A 14,801-nucleotide genomic window follows, 5' to 3' on the forward strand; every position below is an offset into this window, starting at 1 on the left:
ATAGGCCAGGCCAGACCCCACTAATAACTGGCTCATGACCCAGCTTCTCTTAGAAACACAGATTATCCCATTAAGGCGAAATCAGCCGCTTTAACTACGCGTTTGCATGGAAATGTCCTTAAAGAGGAAGGAATGTGACTTTGTGTGTGTTTTTTATTATTTTTTTTAACCCAACTGTTGAAGAGTAATACTGCATGTATAATTTTTGAGATTAAGAACCCAAAACGGCTACCAGGTGAAATTAAATCGCGGGTGGTGTTGCAGGTTTAAATGCTGCCATGTATCTAATGAGGTCTCAATTAAAAGTATGACTTGTAAATTGATATTGCAATGAAGTTCTAATTGAAGCAAACTTGTGATACTATTATTGAAAATGAATCTCTGTGACCAATGACGCTGTTTTTATGATGCTTTGTGGATGACATTCCTTCCGGGTAACACATTATTGGAGTTGATCTTTACAGTTTGTGTGTGTGTGTGTGTGTGTATATATATATATATATATATATATATATATATATATATATATATATATATATATATATAGTATGTGGTTACTGAGCAAATAAATAGGATGTTATTTCAATGTATTCACACTTCCTGCCACTAACTTGTGTGTGTGTGTGTGTGTGTGTGTGTGTATGTGTGTGTGTGTGTGTGTGTGATGTAAATTAACATTGAAGTTCATTAAAAACAGGGTTTTATTAGTGTAGACTCTGGGGGGGGGGGGGGGGCGGTGTCGTAAGTGTAACAGGATAAATGGCGGCATATTTTTTTGGCACATTTCCCATCTGCAGTTGGGGCATTTAGTTCGGAGCAATAGAGTTCCCGAGGTGTCTCCTGCTCTTTAGGAACATGGAAAGAATAACAGAATGCCATGTCAGTCATTGTATTGAGTCACAGTGAAGCGGGGACATTAACAATGGAGGAACAGCCTCTGGAACTTCCCACGGAAGCTGTTCTCCAGCCCTCCCTCAGCAAACCACACTGCGGCTCCGGACTCCTTGACTGTCGCTCTTTCTCTATCTTTATACCTCCTTCCATGACACACATACCCCAATCTGTCTGTCTCTCTATCTCTCTCTCGTTCTCCCATTCAATTCGATGCAACCCAATTCTCTCATTCTCCGTCCTTCTCTCTCTTTCTTATTTTTCTCAGGCTACCCTTCTCTCTCTCTCTCTCTCTCTGTCTCTCTCGCTCTCTCTCTCTCTCTCTCTCTCTGTCTCTCTCCCTTCTTCTCCTCTCTCTGGTTTGTGCTCTTCTCCTTCTTTCTCTCTCACTCACTGTCTCTCATTCTCTCATTTCCCTCATTGTCTGTACTTCTCGCCCTGTCTCTTGCGCTCTCTCTCTTCAATTCAGTGCAACCCAATTCTCTCATTCTCCGTCCTTCTCTCGCTCTCTTATTTTCCCTTGGCCACCCTTCTCTCTCTCTCTGCCTCCCTCCCTCCCTCACCTATTCCCTCTCTTTCCTTTGCCGTCCCTCGCCGAAATGCTTGCACACTTCCTTTCGCTGTGGTGGGACCCGGTGTTTTCGCTCCCCTGTCACGCGACCCTCCCTCTTTAGCCCCTCTTAATGGACGGACTGAGAGACGGACAGACAGAGGAGACTAATTGGCTATTATGTCAGAGCTCTTTGTACAGGCTCTCGGCACTCTAGATAAGTATGGCTAAGTGGTGCAGGAATAAACAGAGATCCGTATCAACTTGCTTGCTGCAAGAATACAAAGAGAACTAAATCACATGGTAACATGAAAACTAAATAACACATTTCCATACATCTTAGGTGGCCCTTTGCGTGACAGAAAACACAGGTTTGTACACAGTCTTATACGTTTGCACAATTTAGAATATGGTTGAGTTTTGACATTGCTGGAAAAAGTTGGAATTTATGGATTTTTTCCTTTTTAATCAATACAATGCTTATCACATAAACACTAGAATTAATTAACCTTTTGTCCATTATATATGGATGATGGTTATTTTGTAAATAACCTTTTTCCTAATGTCAATTTTACTTTTTGAAAAAGTCAACAGGTTGCATATACCAAACCAATACATGCTGGAAATTTGACTTTGCTTTACATAAATGAACCCTGTGTGTGTCAAAATCAGCTGCGGCATGCTGTGGAAACCACAGAAATTGGCAATTTGCTTTCGACCTCCGTCCCTTATTAACTGTTGTTTTAGCATTTCTATCTTCCGGTCTTTCTTTTCAAATTTTGTTTTGTTTTGTATGCCCCTCTCTTCCTCTATGGGATTTAGACCAGAAGTCTAAAGGAAAACAGAAGGGGGGACATAATTGGAACAAGAACGATAGGAAAAGCGGCGATGTGAATGTCTATCCAACCTTGCTTGCTACAGAGCAGCCTGTTTTACATTTGGTGCAATACTGTCCTCACTCCTATCAGATTTCCCAATAATCAATAATAGCACGAAAGGAATCTAATTCAATTTGTATTTGTGAAGATAACTTCTCCGACCTAATTGTCTCCTTCTGTTTTCTGTTGCACCCCCCCAAACAGTGTCAACAGATCTGTAGATGAAAATGGGATGTTAAACAGGCTGTAAATTATATACAGTAGCAGCCTTTCAATGGCTCATGCACTACCTGGTTTGTCTTAATTTACTTAATAGTGTGAAAGCCATATTTCCAACGGTCGGCCAGCCGTACTGAGTGAACTTAAACATTTGAAAGGGTGTTCCCATTGTACCCTAACTTACTTAGAGTGATGACTGTGCGCGTGATTGAGTGTGAGTGTGCATGCTGTTGCATCTGATATACATTACTTATTTAGAGGTTGTTCTGTTCCAAATAAACAGACCATCAATAATAAATTGAAGGGTGATTAATCTTTGAAAAGCAAGGATTGTTTAGACTCTGGTTTAGAATGGGGTGGGTGTGTGTGTGTGTGTGTGTGTGTGTGTGTGTGTGTGTGTGTGTGTGTGTGTGTGTGTGTGTGTGTGTGTGTGTGTGTGTGTGTGTGTGTGTGTGTGTGTGTGTGTGTGTGTGTGGTACATTTTACTCAGTGTGGTAGTGTGTCAGGCTGAAGGGATATCCCAAGGAAGCGTGTTATCCGCCTGTGTGTGTATGTGTGTGTGTGTATTGGCATAATCTGCATGCATGTAAGTAAGTAAAGCTTATCATTTTTTTTTAAAAACACACTGATGAAAAGTTCTTCACAAACAGTGTGAACAGAGTGCTGGAAAATACACAATGTAATAACCAATGGGAAAATATAAACATTGAAAATAAGTTAAACCATCCAAACATATTTAAATATAAGATAACTATACTATATAAGATTACTACCTATAAAATGTTAACATGTATGACTGTGTTTCTAGATCGGTATTTTGTCTTGGATCTATTACCATGTTCCATTACCTTGTAAAATCCTAATAATATCCCACATGTAACCGGACCGCTGATGAGCTCATCTCAACTAGCTAATGCAAGGCGCAAGACATCAACCGTATTACCTCAAATAGTGACCGGGGCTTGTATTTACCGCAACTACAGACGGTACCAGGCCTTTATTGGAAGCAGGCTTATATTGGAGGCAGGCTTTTATATTTAATTCCCTATGTTATAATTATATATTTGATCATGTTTTAGTATGAATTTTAAATCAAACCTCCACCTTGCCATGCAAACAAATGTGTGGTTTTACGGTTTTCCGAGTTCGCCTTGAATGCGCCACTTCCTACTTGTCGCGCGGGAGAGCGAGTGCTCAGAGCGGGGCATTTGCCCCAAGAAGCGATCTGCAATCTGCTACATAGCAGTAGGAAATGGAGCAAATTAAAGCGTTTCATTTTAAGTTTAGTTTTTCTCCCGGTCTGTATTTGAGACAGACTTTTATTTGTTTGTGTATACCACGCCCGCGGTATTTATTAGAGACCCAGTTCCTATTTGACTACTGGTTTATATTTGAGGAAAAACGGTAGGCAGCTTTATTACAGGTGAGATTTTATTTTTCACTTTAGCTCCAAATCGAAGTATAATACCTGGTGTTTTATAGGCAGATAATTCAAGAAGCCCCTGTGTCATCTCTTTATGAGTCAAGTTTCAATAACATTTAGCTTGGTAAATAAACAAAGAAAAAAGTTAAACAATGGCAGGCATTGTGTAACAGCTAGTGTTAAATAACCATGTAAGGTAGACGTTTATAATGGCTGCTAGTGGAAAGCAATGCAGCGCTTTATTGCATAATTATGTGTGATGTGATGGTAATCTGATAAATGCTTTGTGATGGATGGAGAGAGACACAAAGCAAGGTGGACTCTTGATTTAAGGGGACAACATGTTCCCAACAAGGACAGAACACTGAATATATGAAGAAATAAACGGTAGGGTGGTGAGGTGTTTGTCAGAGGTTGAGAAGGAACAAAGCAGGGGGAAATAAAAGGACATTTAAATATATTTTGTATTATATTTTATTCCTTCCATATTGAGATTGTATTATTGTAAAAGGGTAGGGGGAGGGAGATGATCAAATATCGGGTTCGGTGACAGTGGCCGTTGACTGCCTAAAAGAATGGACCGGTCTGACAACACCCGTTTTGAAGCCACGAGTTTGGGTTTACACTTGCCGCCATCTTGGCAGGAAATGGCGCCACAGCTTTATAGGTTTAGGCAGCGGGCAGTGAATTGGTGTGCAGAGGTGGGGAGAGAACCGGCCAGAGAGGTGGAGGGAGGAAGGAAGATGCCAGCCCTGCTCAGAGGTGAATGACAGACCTGTCAATCAGGCACATAGACCCCCCCCCCAAAAAAAAATCTCTTTTAGGCGAAATACTGACACACATTAGACGTTAACAGAGCTATCGAGACCCTAAAGTACAAAAAAAGATCAAGTGGAAGTTTCTTCTTTTGCCATTGACTTCCATTCAATCTAGAGCTAGCATGTAGCCACCACCAGACGACGGAAGTTTAAAGCACTTCGGCCGTAAAGGTTGCCGCTTGAGCACTACAGATTTAGGTATGGATGCTAGCGGAAGGGGGAGACGGACAGGATGAATATTGCATGGTGGCCTTAATTCCTCCTCTCTCGGAGGTTGGAAATATGGTGGGGTGGGTGTCTGTCTGTGAGACCCCTGTGGAAGAAGTGATTCAGTGTCTCTCACACACACACACACACACACACACACACACACACACACACACAACATGTTCCACATTTCACTGATTTCCTGCTCCATTTCTCCCACTCTCCTAGTCTGCTTTTAAATGTTTGAGGATGAAATTTATTTTCTGATCCCTCCAGCTTTGTTTTAAGGTCATAGACTTCCAGTCTGTGCACTGCCATCCAGCTGCAAACACGTGTGTACATAAGAATATTGCAAACTCACTCACTACACATGATAAAATTACATAATCAACTTATATGAAAAGGGGTCGGAAATATTTTTAGTGTTTAGTGTGTTTTTGTCTGATAGCACGCTTTGCATTGCCATATTGGTGTGCGATGTGGTGACTTTTGTTTGACTCATTAACTTGGAATCATTTCAATGTCACGATACAAAGTGATGTGATTTGTCATTCATCGTAAAATCATTGTACGTTGTGTTTCTCTGATATAGAAAACATGAGTGAAGACTGAAGCGTCTACATTATGTTGTCCACATGCCCCAGCGTGATAACCCATGGCTAAATTCACTTAACGTAATGGGTCAGATAAGCAGAAGGTTATCTGCACATAATTTTATTATTCTACTCAGGCAAGGCAGCACTACCAAAGAGAAATACAATTGTTCTTTGTTAATGGTGATGGGGAAAAAAGGAAACAAAATAAATTCCAAATAGATTAAACAAGACAATCTGGTTAAATGATATATCCAGTGATCATCCCAGGCAATTAATAGTTCAAGATTTTTGGGCGTCACAAATGCATCTTACTTCATATTATACAAAGTGGTGAATTTGATGGATAGTGAACTTTTTGCAACATTAAAGGGGACCTATTCTATTACTACCTACTGTAATATTATTATAATTGGGGCCCTCAAAGACCTATGTAAAGTTGTTGAAAAGGAGCATTCCTTTTCCAAATTTGTTTTCAGCAAATGTTTTTTCTTTTTTTTTTTTGCTGAAAATACCACTCAGATGATGTATTCTAGACATTATAACATGCCTCTTACCCATCCTGTTCCAGGATTGTATGTTTAAGTGGGTGGCACCACACTCTTGCGACCCCTGGTTCTATGAGCCAATGGGGTTTGAGGTTTACTTCTGGCCTCCATTGTATTTAGTCCGTAAACGTTCACTTATTTCACCTCATCAGTCCAACACAATCTGTTTCTGAACAAATTTGAGGCGAGAATAGGCAATCCAGTTGCTGAATCTTCACTCATATTAGATACAAGGCCTAATTTAAAAGTTTGTTCTGACCTTCGTTGCCGTGCTCCAAGCTTGTGGTGGGACACTGCCCCAGGGCACCGCACTCTTTTTTTTTTGTTGTTGTTGTTCATGGAAATGCTGGAAAATAAAGACATTTACAATAAAAAGACAATATTTTTATTGGTTTTGTTTGGAGAAAAGCGCTGCACGCTGCAGCATACAGTCCATCACGCAGCAGAATTTATTATATTAAACATTAATTAAACATTAAATATTAATCATTTCCATTGTCTCCAGTTTCTTCACGGACAGTTGGTATTAATACCTCTGTCCTTGAAAAGATTTGAACTGGTCTGTAAGCTAACAGAGTATTTCCCAGCGGTGCTTGTTATTCTTCAGCTGTGGGTGGCATTACTAGATGGAGAGCGGTTCTAATTTTACTGAGCAGGACCGGCCCTTGGCATGAACACTCTATGCGGTTGTTTAGGGCTACAACTACTAGGGGTGACCACACGATCAGTGTAGTGGCCACACGTTGTATACATCCAGCGGCGCAACAGCGAGGAAGCAAATGGAGGATTTGGACATGGTGGCGCAGTGAACGGGAGATCCTTTCCGCACGCACATTACATGAACGGCCACGTGCAACTCCATTCTCTGTCATCCGCATTAAAGGTTCACCGTCTCTCCAAAGAAAACGAATACAGAGTGTTTTATTGTCAATGTATTTATTGTAATTGAATCAAACCAAAAATATGCTGTGCGCAGCAATGTGTAATGGGAACACTTATTACGTCACTGGCCCACGTCCACAACAACGATAATATTGTGTATCGCGATATTTGGGCGGGACTGCATTGCAATATAACATTTTGGATATTGCCCAAGCCTATCGCCTACGCAGCCTAGATGTTCCCTATTGCAGGAACTGTGATCTATTACTCATAGGACCGGAGTTCACGTAATAACGAACGCTGGCGGAAGTGTGAGGAAAAATGCTTATGGGATATTTGCTGACGGTGGAACACCTGCATACTCAGGTCTTTGCGCCAAAGACGGCATGTGGCAGAGCAGACCTAGTAACCTCCAACATGTAAAAATGCACAAATGTGTGTGGGGAGCTCCAAGATGCTGCCTGACATATCCTCCACTGATGCCCCCCAAGAGGAGGACATTCCCCTGGTGGAGTGTGCATGTTTGCCCAGAGGGGACTCTAATGACAGGCTCCTATAGGCCAAGTCTATGGCTTCCACCAGCCAATGAGCCAACCACTCCTTGGACTGGGGCCTACCCTTTGCTTGAGCGCCGAAGCACACAAACAACTGGTCCCGCTTCCACACATTTTGTGAAGACCCGTCAGGCTAGAGAGAGACCCAACAGGAGCGTGAGGAACTGGTGGGCTGTACCCTGAAAGGCAAAGCATAGGTACATCCTGAACCTGTGGTGAATGGAGATGGGAACATATGCGTCTTTCAGATCTGATTTCACAAACCAGTCGTTTGGTCAAATAAACCTCACCCATTGACGTGTGGTCAGCATCTGGAATTAAAGTTTTGTCAGTTTTGTGAGTTGCTTTTTCAACATCCGCAGATCCACGATTGGGTGAACATTCCCATCCTTTTTGGGGACCACAAATTACACTCTGTGTCCCCCGCTTCTCCAGCAGAGAATCTATTTCTCCCGCGAGAACCTCTGCTTGATTGTCTGGGACCACTAATTCGATCTTTCCCCTAAGAGCAGGTTGGGGGCTGGCAAACTGGATGACGTAGCCCTCAGTGACCTTTTTCTGGATCCACAGACTCATTGTTCGATGGGTCAGGCGCGTGTCTGCTCATGGCCAATTGATGCCTTGTTGCGGTCCTGTAGGCTGGTTAGGCCCAACCAGAAGGACCAGTTCAGGGCCACCCAGGCTCACATGCTACGCCGGGTGAGGTGGAGTGGCCACACCATGGCCACACCATGGCCACAGCCTTGTAAGGACTGCTGCAGTGGGCTCTCCTCCTCATCTGATGACTCCGTCATGACCCTGAAAAACATCCCCCGCTGCGGTTTCTCTGGGATGTGACTTGGGAAGGAAACCGGTGGGGGTGTGGGAGCCGGGCTAGCACTAGGAGGAGTGATGGCACAAACAGGACCAGCTCCTACGCTAGTGTCAGCCGGGGGAGCAGGCTCATCCTCCGACATCCCTCTGTCTGTGTCCTCCTCATGTCGGTAAGCCGCCCTTCTTCTGGTAGCCGTGGAGAGCTGAGCATAGGCTGGGCACTACACAGGGTCCTCCAAGAGCGCCGCCTTGGCGTGCTGCCTACCCAGGCATGCAGCGCAAGACCGATGCCGGTCACCTTTCTCCCTGCGGTGTCCGGATACAACCCCCTCGACGCCATAGATCTATTTCCTCACCGGAGAAAAAAGAGAGAAAGGAAAATAAATGTATAAATATGGTGGACTATTGTGTAAATATGTACCGATTAGCCACAACATTAAAACCACTGACAGGTGTAGTGAAAAACATGGCTCATCTCAGTCCAGTGGCACCTGTCAAGGGTCGGGATATATTTGGCAGCATTTGAAAAATCAGCCCCACCTCGCAACTTACAGGACTGAAAATATCTGCTACCAACGTCTTGGTGCCAGATACCACAGGACACCTTCAGAGGTCTTGTGAAATCCGTTCCTCGACTGGTCGACGGTACGAGGAGGAGCTACACAATATTGCTGGCTAATAGTGGTGGTTTTAATGTTTTGGCTGATCAGTGTGTACTGTCTCACCGAATAGTACTTGAGCCAGCGATTCACACCGACTCAAACAAGTGGGATCCGAGAGGTGAAGCAGGCGAGTGTCTTGTTGTGGATTCTGTTTACGCAAAGTAAGAAAATAGGAGGAAGCGGAAGTCGGGCCTCAAAATATATACTTGTGGGGGCCAGGACGGAAGTGTGCAATCGTCACTTCCTCTGCCTTTTCAGAGTGTTTCGATTGGATTATATGATCTGACAATCAGTCCCATGAGTAATAGTTTACAGTTCCTGTGATAGAGAACCTCTTTTCCACTGCAGACTTTGGCGCATAAATAGACAGTAGGGTCTCACGACACCCTACGACGCAATGAAAGTGATGAAAGATCCCTCCCACCTCGGCCGGCGAGTGTGGGGCCTCGGGTGGCTATGGTCCGGGCGTGTACTTACTCATTTATATATTTATATTTACATTTATTTCTATATTTATTGTCTCATTTATTTATTTCAGGATTCATTTCATCAGCGTATTTATTCGCGTGCTACGTCCACATAAATCCTCTTTGTGCGCACAAGTGAATGAGCTGTGGGTGCCTCTGCCCGTCTGTCGCTTTTTTCGGCACCGGGGATGGGGGCCGAGACTGCACCGGGTGACTTCTGCTGGACTGTCCCTTGCCCCATCTATTCCGGCATTATCATGGCATGGATGGAAATGTTCCGGAATGTAGCTGCATGTGTGAAAAGTGAAACTCACTAGCGGTGCCAAAAAGGTTATCCCAGTAATTTACCGGGAAGAGGGTGGGCGGAGCGATCTCCCTCTCCACTCGAACAGTTTCAGAACACAGTGAACTGCACTTACACAATACACCGTTTCAATGCTCTGATATTTATTGGAAGATAAAAAAAAAAAAAATTGTCTGTCATTAATGTCAATTGGTGATCAATGGAGTCGATTGAAGATTTAATTGTCATTCTGCCTAGCCCAGTCCACAGGCACTGAATGAGTGAGTTTTTCATAATACAGTAGGACCCCCTTTAATCTTAAAATTCCATTGCAGAACTGTATTTCAGTCTTGGAATATTTTCTACACGATGTTCTGCCGATATTCACGGAAACAAGATCGATATGAAGATATCACAAGATCCAATTTTGCAAAAAGGAATCAAATAGTGTCTCTCGTTGAACTAAACCTCAGAACCTTCTAACACCAACTAGGACCGAGGTTAGCAACATGGTAACAGGTCTGTGTTCAGAACAGAACACTGCCACAACACCACGGGTCACCATGTTTCCATCATGCTGTCGAGGCACATCGCAGGGATACGACGTAGAATGCTGCCACCGTCTGGACAAACCTTGAGTAGGGGTCCTGTTTGATAACAGTCTTAAACAAACTTGATATCCCAATTAAACTTGTTGAATACAGTTAAGTGGTGCCACGCAAGAGTGAGCACTGACAGACACTGTAATTGCACTCCCTCAAGTTTGATATTGCCTTTATATATGATCAAGTTATGGTCATTTATATTATGGTTACATTTTAGTGTGTTTGGCTCCGCAATCGAAGTGTTCCCTCAGAGGTGAGGTTTACTACTTTTGTAAATTCTAATAACGTTATGCATGAGCACTTTTAGTATGTTCAACATGGTATATTTAAGAGCAAGTACTTTTACTGAAGAATAAATGTCAGTGCGGTATTTATTTTACTAGTCACGTTGTGACAGGGTATTCATACTCTTACTTAAGAAAAAGCTCTAAATAGATTTTTCCACCGCCGTGTTTAATATTCACCCTCATGAAACACTCCTTCTCAAATCAAATTACTCAACCGAAACGTACTAGCTTACTATGGTTGTATTACAATTTTTTGCATTCTTGCTGTCCCTTGGTAGCACTTGCGATTATTCACACATTTTATTTATGTTTGTTTCTATCATTTTTCACTGTGACTTAATACATTATGGAACTTTTTTCCCCACAATGTTTGACAAGCTTTCTTTTGTTGGGGCCCTAAAACAACAGCCCTGATGGTAGCAAAGCTGAAGCACTGATTGTGAATATGACTGTGTGTGTGACCCCCTCTCTCTGTGTCACTGTTTGGGTCTGATTCCCTCCCTCCCTCCCTCCCTCCCTGCTAACTTTATAATGCGTATCATCTCTGTGGTTTCCTTCGCTCTCCTCCCTGCCGCCCGTCAGGAGTCCCCTCAGGACAGTGCGATTACCAGGGACATCAACAGGACGTTCCCAGCTCATGACTACTTCAAAGACACCGGGGGAGATGGACAAGACTCGCTCTACAAGATCTGCAAGGTCAGACACACACACACACACACACACACACACACACACACACGCACACACATACCAAAGCCCGTTTTTTATTGAAACTAAATACGAAATACTAAATCTGAGATTTTTTTCTTGTGAGGGACTGCTTATCCTCTACAATAAATTAATAAATTGAATCTGTTGATGAAAACATCACTGTAAATAACTTTATTGGAAGGTTGGCTGTTTTTCACACAAAAATGTTGGCTCCCGTCATTTATAACTGTTCAAAGCACAACTTTGCTGAATGCATTACGATTGAGAAACGTCTGCTGCAGCTTCTCACTGTGCTTAAATGCAAACGAATGGGGCAAACGTTTAAGATGTGGGAGAAAAAAACAACTGAAATCTCCAATTCGCGAATGTTCATGTTTTCAAGAATAGTAACATCAGGCCTTTAAATGTCTTCTAGAAAGAAGCCCCTGCTAGATTGGTAGGTGCGATATCACAAGTCTGCACCGCTGTGCCCTTCAAACGCTGTCGTAATCCAAGGGCCGCGAGCGATAATGACTAAATTACACATCTTCACGTGCTGCACCTGATGCATGACAGTAGAAGTAACAGTGATTTGCATGTGAAATTGAAACACGTGTTTCTCCGGAATGTTGTATAATTACTGTGTGAAAGGGTCATTATTGTGACAGTTTGGGATCATGACAAAGCGTTTTAGTACAGCGATCGGAACTGGCCGGGCTAGAGAGAGCTATTCATCAATTATCTGAATAGCCCTTCTGTTTCCAGATGGTTCAACAAGTTCACTTCCCTCACTGCCTTCCTCAGAAGCTAAAAAATACACACATAAAATTCACATTTAAGCCTCTCTCCCTGTATCAGTCTCTCTCTCGTTCTCTCTCTCACGCAGAAATGCACACATATAGTGTATATGCTTATGCATGCTCATTTTACACAGGTGTATTGCCATGCAAACATACCTTCACACACAGACACACGCACACGCGCGCGCACACAGGCACACACACAAACAACTTGTCCCTCCGTAATCCTTCATCAAAGTTTGGCAGTGGGGCACTCAAAGTTGTGTTTAATTTTCATTTCATACATTATGCATATCTCAAGTGAGGCTGGGCATTAATCTCCTGGCAGACAACCACCTCCTCAGGTGTGTGTGAATAATTCAGTGGGCACTACCTATTTGTGTGTGTGTGGATTGATCCTCCTGATCTCTGTTTGACTTGCACTAATAATTAGTGGGTTTGTAGCACAGTAGGCCACTACCCCCTGTCCTCCGTCTTTCACTCCCAGTCTTCTTGTTCTCATTACTTTGCGTCTCCGTCGCTGCTTCATCTTCTTCATGTCCTCTGTGATTATTCAGCACTTACTGTCCCCTTTCTAAAATCAGCGTGGGTACTTCTGGTAGTAACAAAGTACCAATCAAAGAAGTAAGTAAAGTAAAGTTTTTACTTTGATTTTCACTATTCAGGCTAAAAGTGGGAAATGATAATTATTTAATAATTTACGGCCCTACACTTACTACTCAGATTATTGAAATTCAGCTTTTTCAACAATAACAAAAAAAATTGATTTAAAATAAATAAATAAATAAAATAAAAAAGATCATGTGCACCAACATGTATTACAGTGGGACAAGACCCGTTATTAGTTGGCATATGATCAATTCCTTTTGTTAAAATATATTTTTTTCTATACACTAGGCTTCTTCTTTTCATCAAGTGTAATCAAACTCAATTTGTTTCTCAATCTCTGTTCATTGACCTAGCAACAGTCTGGGAATATTGGCTATGGGACCACAGTGCTTGCACATTGCCCAGAGGGCCAAAGCATCAGGATTTTCTGCTGCTTATGAATGCTCTGCGTTCAGAGTGAAGCGCATCGAGCTCTTTCAGCCATGTCCCAAAGATAATCATCTAAATTTAACGTCGTATCACCACCCCCGCGTGTCATTAATGCTCATCACTATCCTCGCTTTGCTTCTGATTATTACATCAGTCTCTGTTTCTGTTCATTGTTGTTGGTTGATTTTGTGTCATAAAAGTGGGACAGTTCTGGCTTCTCTTTGCCTCTTGGTCTCATAATAGAGTATTGATCTGATGAAATATTTTTATCACACTATTAAAATATATCTGCAGTGCTTAGAGCCTATATTTATCAGTTTGACAACATTGGTGTGTGTCCAAACCAATAAAAAAAACAAAACACTACCTATATGTTGGGAATCTTTTGCGTTATTATGATGAATAGGAAGTAAAAAAGAATGTCGATCAAAATAAAGCTATTCACAAGCCACGGCACAGATTGGAGGAGGCAGTGCAGTCAGTATGGGTGTGAAACATGGACACCTTGTTGAGGTAGAACATTCCCCCAAATCTTGTATATAAGAAAAATACCCAGAAGTCACGAGGTGCAACTGGACCACAATGAAAGTCACCTCAACAACTTGCTTATTGACTATTACTTTTACTATACTATTTCAAAACAGAACCCAAAGTATGTAGTGCATTGCGTTCTCTTTGCCACGGAGTGCATGTTCTATCTCTACACTGCTGTGTCAAGAATATTTGTTTCTAAAAAGGTTGATTTAACCATTTACAAACTGTCTGTCTGTCTGTCTGTCTGTCTGTCTGTCCGTCCGTGTGTCTCTTCCAGGCTTACTCTGTATACGACGAGGAGATTGGCTACTGCCAAGGACAGTCCTTCTTGGCGGCCGTGCTGCTGCTCCATGTGAGTTTCCATAGAAGCAGCGTGCTGCCGCTCGCTGCCATTACTCAACTCAAGGTCAACCTGTCCATAACTTAGAACTCAAAAACAGTCAACACAATTTATATTCAGCATTCTGCAATGCAGCAATCTATTGTGTGGCCTTTCCCCATGTTCGGGGGTTATTCTGAATATGATAGGATAAGATAACGCTATTACCCAGGAGGAAATTCAGGAATATTATAAAAGATATTCATTACATTAAACGACAAAAGTGGCAAATTCAGACACACTGTCATCACAGCTGTATGATAAAAATGAATGTATAATGATGTTTGATCAAGGCCACATCGATGGCCCAGCCACCCTCTCAATTATAAGTCTTCCTCTGGAATTTAGAAAGTGCTAATTTGACCCTGTAGAACAGGCGGTGTAAAGTGGTATACAGCTTGCAATGAGCTTTGACTTAGTCTGTCCTTGCTTTCTGATGCTTTGCTTTGCCATTTCCAAGGTCCTGCAGTATACACTCAATGAATACTTTAGGAACACCTGTACATGTACTTATTCGTGCAATTATCCATCACAATGGGGAAAAATGTTTTCTCAAGAGTTTTTGACCTTAGCTTGAGTATTGGTGCTAGACAGGGTTGTTTACAGTGTTTCTGTAACTGCAGATCTACTAAGTTTTCTCGCGCAACTGTCCCTAGAGTTCACTCGGAATGGCTAAGCAA

General features: G+C 42.4%; 1 protein-coding gene across 3 annotated transcripts in view; it reads left to right on the forward strand.

The window, feature by feature from the left end:
• Positions 1 to 14,801, forward strand: part of rabgap1 (RAB GTPase activating protein 1) — a 100,434-nt gene that overhangs the window by 65,705 nt on the left and 19,928 nt on the right. For 2 of the 3 annotated variants that reach the window (XM_080017563.1, XM_080017561.1), the window contains exons 14-15: positions 11,263 to 11,376; positions 14,020 to 14,094. In XM_080017563.1, coding sequence (XP_079873689.1) covers positions 11,263 to 11,376; positions 14,020 to 14,094 — 189 coding nt within the window. The remainder of the gene's footprint in view (positions 1 to 11,262; positions 11,377 to 14,019; positions 14,095 to 14,801) is intronic. The other variant, XM_080017562.1, reaches the window with a different exon arrangement.

This window comes from Zeus faber (assembly GCF_960531495.2).
Source record: "Zeus faber genome assembly, chromosome: 17".
In the NCBI taxonomy this organism is placed as follows: Eukaryota; Metazoa; Chordata; class Actinopteri; order Zeiformes; family Zeidae; genus Zeus; species Zeus faber.